This window comes from Nematolebias whitei, chromosome 6 (genome assembly GCF_014905685.2).
Source record: "Nematolebias whitei isolate Nwh7 chromosome 6, NemWhi1, whole genome shotgun sequence".
In the NCBI taxonomy this organism is placed as follows: domain Eukaryota; kingdom Metazoa; phylum Chordata; class Actinopteri; order Cyprinodontiformes; family Rivulidae; genus Nematolebias; species Nematolebias whitei.
The window spans coordinates 10,323,537-10,328,452 of NC_056503.1; the positions used below are offsets into that span (position 1 = coordinate 10,323,537).

The 4,916-nt window shown below is 43.0% G+C and overlaps 1 protein-coding gene across 1 annotated transcript in view; it reads right to left on the minus strand.

The window, feature by feature from the left end:
* cwf19l2 (CWF19 like cell cycle control factor 2) overlaps window positions 1-4,916 on the minus strand; it is a 34,437-nt gene that overhangs the window by 3,718 nt on the left and 25,803 nt on the right. Inside the window, exons 12-14 of the mRNA XM_037678016.1 lie at window positions 4,374-4,502; window positions 3,775-3,912; window positions 1,488-1,700 (exon numbers count right to left, since the gene is read on the minus strand). Coding sequence (XP_037533944.1) covers window positions 1,488-1,700; window positions 3,775-3,912; window positions 4,374-4,502 — 480 coding nt within the window. The remainder of the gene's footprint in view (window positions 1-1,487; window positions 1,701-3,774; window positions 3,913-4,373; window positions 4,503-4,916) is intronic.

Below are 4,916 nucleotides of genomic sequence, written 5' to 3' on the forward strand. Positions count from 1 at the left end.
CACACACACACACACACACACACACACACACACACACACACACACACACTTCCTCCCACACTGTCACAAAACTAATCCAATTTTTACTCTCTCACTCACTCACTCCTACTCAGAGAGCCATGCATACACTTCAGCTATGCCTGCCCCTCCCACTCTTAACCACCCCTCCCACTCGCTCTCTCACGTACACACACGTTCCAACTTGTTGCCCTGTCGCCATGGCGACAAGACTCAGACGTAGGATCATGAAGCACCACAATTGACACGGTGCATCCTGCTACGTAAGACGAACACGGAAACTGGTTTACAAGCAGGACACCTCTGGCATGTTATGCGCAAACACACGTGCGCACGCACACACATACAGAACATTATATTTTGGTGTCACGGCTGGTGGTGTAACAGTTTCAGGACAGTCGTTGTTTTTGCAGGAACTTATTAAGAGTACAGTGGCTTAATATGAACTTTCATTGTTGAATACTTTAATATTTATAATTTGAATGCAAAACTACTCAGACCCAGAAATTTAATATTTGACTTGGTCTAATCTTCCCGTTGAGCGTAACGAGAAAAGACATCAGATCTGTTGACGACTGATTAATCTCACATTGTGTTCCTCGTTCATTTTTCTGTTCCTCTGTCTCCACTGGACTCCCCAGATGATGGGAAAGACAGACGGCGACAACTACACGCTGGATGACATGTTTGTGTCAAGTGCAGCTCAACGGGAGGGTGAGGGGAGAGAGGAGGAGAGGATGAGGAGCAGAGCCGTCGCTGAGAGTAGGAGGCTGGCTGCCTCCATGGATAAATGCCAGCACTGTTTCAGCAGCCAGGAGCTTCAGAAGCATCTGATAGTGGCCATAGGCAGCAAAGTAAGAGCATGGCTAATCCACAAAAAGGGTTAAAAAACAAAAACACCAGAGGATGATTATTGTTGGCTGTTTTCACAAGGAAGCTGTGAGTTTGCAAGTTTTTATCAAGCTGTGATGCAAGCTTTTTTTATTTTCTGGCTTGCAATAATGTGTGATTTTTAGCTTCCTCCCCACTTTTACTTCATCAGATTCTTTTATTAATTTGATTGTTTGAGATATGAAATGTTAAAAAGAAATGGCTTAAGTGTTTGGTTTCTTTACATATTTAAGTAATATTTTTTATATTTGGCAAAATAAATTTAATCTAGTTTCATTATTCTTGAAATTATTTTTGGTGGAATTAAGAATATTAATCTGATGAAACCAAACACTTAAGCCATTTCTTTTTAACATTTCATATCTCAAACAATCAAATTAATAAAAGAATCTGATGAAGTAAAAGTGGGGAGGAAGCTAAAAATCACACATTATTGCAAGCCAGAAAATAAAAAAAGCTTGCATCACAGCTTGATAAAAACTTGCAAACTCACAGCTTCCTTGTGAAAACAGCCAACAATAATCATCCTCTGGTGTTTTTGTTTTTTAACCCTTTTTGTGGATTAGCCATGCTCTTACTTTGCTGCCTATGGCCACTATCAGATGCTTCTGAAGCTCCTGGCTGCTGAAACAGTGCTGGCATTTATCCATGGAGGCAGCCAGCCTCCTACTCTCAGCGACGGCTCTGCTCCTCATCCTCTCCTCCTCTCTCCCCTCACCCTCCCGTTGAGCTGCACTTGACACAAACATGTCATCCAGCGTGTAGTTGTCGCCGTCTGTCTTTCCCATCATCTGGGGAGTCCAGTGGAGACAGAGGAACAGAAAAATGAACGAGGAACACAATGTGAGATTAATCAGTCGTCAACAGATCTGGTGTCTTTTCTCGTTACGCTCAACGGGAAGATTAGACCAAGTCAAATATTAAATTTCTGGGTCTGAGTAGTTTTGCATTCAAATTATAAATATTAAAGTATTCAACAATGAAAGTTCATATTAAGCCACTGTACTCTTAATAAGTTCCTGCAAAAACAACGACTGTCCTGAAACTGTTACACCACCAGCCGTGACACCAAAATATAATGTTCTGTATGTGTGTGCGTGCGCACGTGTGTTTGCGCATAACATGCCAGAGGTGTCCTGCTTGTAAACCAGTTTCCGTGTTCGTCTTACGTAGCAGGATGCACCGTGTCAATTGTGGTGCTTCATGATCCTACGTCTGAGTCTTGTCGCCATGGCGACAGGGCAACAAGTTGGAACGTGTGTGTACGTGAGAGAGCGAGTGGGAGGGGCAGGCATAGCTGAAGTGTATGCATGGCTCTCTGAGTAGGAGTGAGTGAGTGAGAGAGTAAAAATTGGATTAGTTTTGTGACAGTGTGGGAGGAAGTGTGTGTGTGTGTGTGTGTGTGTGTGTGTGTGTGTGTGTGTGTGTGTGTGAGTGAGTGAGTGAGTGAGTGTAAGAGAGAGCGTGAGAGCTAGAGAGAGTATAATTGAACAGTTCCACATATTTAGCTAAAAGCACAGAGTGATTTTCCACACAAATGCCATCACAGGCTTCATGTAATGTTTGCAGACTAACGAGACTTTACAGGTTAGCATGCATCTTCAGCTCCATCAGCTTCTACTGCTAATGTGTCACTGGTTTGACAGAACTCCTACAATGATGCATTTAAAATGTACGATGCAAAAAGTAGAGGGGAAGAGAACAACTTTTCTGATCCGACGCCCGTGTTCTGATGTCCATTATCTCTGTCAAAAGCAAGTCCACAAACTAACTAACACCTGGGGTTAGATTGTGTGCAGGCGTGTTTGTTTTTACTGTGTGCATTTACATAAAGTAAAATGAGCAAAGAAACAACAAAGTGTATAGTGTAAGAGGGAGTCTGTGGAAAAGATATGAACAGATGAGCCCAGGAAGTGCTTTTAACTTTATGAATATTTGTGTTGCTTGGAGGGAAAACACTTGACTGCCTTACATAACTGCTTACAAATAAAAATATAACATTTTTCCACAATACTTATTTATATATTTATAACTGATTTGACTTATTTCTTTAATTTTATTTAGTTATTTTGGCTTCACGCTCAGGGAAGAGTATCATTAACTCTTCACCATGGTTTACTTATTTATACACACTCTTCCACTTGGGTGGTTCCCCTTCACCTCGAACTCAGGTCCTCTACTAGAAGCCTGGGAGTTTGAGGGTTCTCGTCACTCTTCCTAGGATTGTGCTCTTCTGGACAGAGGTCTCTGGAGCCACTCTTCCAGTTTGGGGGTCACAGCACCAAGTGATCCAATGACCATGGGACTACCGATGCTTTTGCTGTGTTGCCATTGGTCAGTGCGCCTCCACTCGGCTCTTCTCTTCTCTGTCCTCAGGTGGAGGTGACTCGTTTCTCCGCTCTGTGGGCGGGAACATAACTTTTTTAATGTTCGAGCCACTCCAGCCATTGTGTTCCTTCATTACCCTTTAATTAAACTTGAATGTCTTTAGCTTATCTCTGCACTGCTTACAAGTCCGGGTGTCTCTATATATCCTCCGATATCTCTTGGAAAATGTGTTAATTTCTTGTGGTGCCGTCCATCAACACAATGAGGAAGTGGAGGTGATGAGAGTTGAAACTGTGGCAAAGCGCCATTTGACTCTCCACGACTTCTCTCCTCCTCCCTTGGTATTTCACCAGCGTCTCGTGCTCCTTCTTTCTGATGCTACAGTCACTTGGGATTGCTGCCTTCTTCTGTAGCTTGTCCACCACCACAATGTCTGGTTGGTTGGCCATCACCTGCTCCTCACTGTCTGCTTGAACCAAAAACTATCGCCCTTGAGCAAGTTCTGGGGGTAAATCTTGACCCAAAGGGACACCTTACCTTTGAAGCCATGCGTGAGTAAAGAGAATTCTGATCTTGGGCAGAGCTCATCTTCTCCCTCCTCACCATCTCCTGCAGACCAACATTATCATCATTCTGGAAGTAACGAACACGCTGCCCGTCAACGTGGGTCTCAATCTAAAAGGAGAGGTTACAACAGAGGGGCCGAGAGAAAAGGTTAGTGGAAAACTGCCAACACACAAATTATTTATAAAATACACGAAAAATGAAAACAATAAGAAAAGAAATAGATAAGGAGTTTGGGACATTAAGAAAGATAATCTCTAGAGAAAACATCTTAGTTAACTCCATCTTAGATATGGGTGATGCCCCTGATCACATATGCTATAAACAAATAGAAGACCATGAACTTATTGGCTCCTCATATAATAATAATTAATAATACAATAATAAATAATACAATAAATACATACAAAGAGTGTTGAGTATCTTGATAAGATAGAAAGGTGCAATATAAGTACTGTCCATTAACATCAGTCCTACAACAGCAGACCTTTTCATCTGTGGGATTCTGACCCCCCCTGTCATTTTCCCCCACTCTCCTACTCTAACCATCCACTATCTCTTGTTCTTTTTACCGCTTTCTTCTTCCGTCGTCCTCCATGGGGCTCCTGAGGTCCCGAGGGACCCTTGACTGGCCAGGCCCGACCTGAATGATCCGTTCTGAACAGCAAGACCTCCTGATCCTCACTGGAGCGACCAGCTCCCTGAAAAACAAAAAATATCTGAGGTTGTACATAGGGCTGTCGACGTTAACGCGTTAATGCATGCGATAAATCTAAAAAGATCAACTCGTTAATATTACATAATACAGATTAATCCATTACTACACTGTTTACCAATGTTCCCTCTTAAGCTGCGTGCGTGCATGCGCAATCACGCACTGCTCGCACATTCTCTGCGCACAAGGAGAGCGCAGCAGTCTCTACAACCAAGTGGAGGAAGAAGGCCCCACCCCCGGTCAGACAGACCTGTGTCATGTGATTTGTGTAGCGACAACAGAATTTTTAAAGAGAACAATTCAACCAATGCAAAGACCGGTGAACTTTCATTCCAGCCAGTCAGCGTCTTCTAGAGTTTTGACGCTACGTGTGAAGAAGCTAAGTAGCTACAAACCTCCT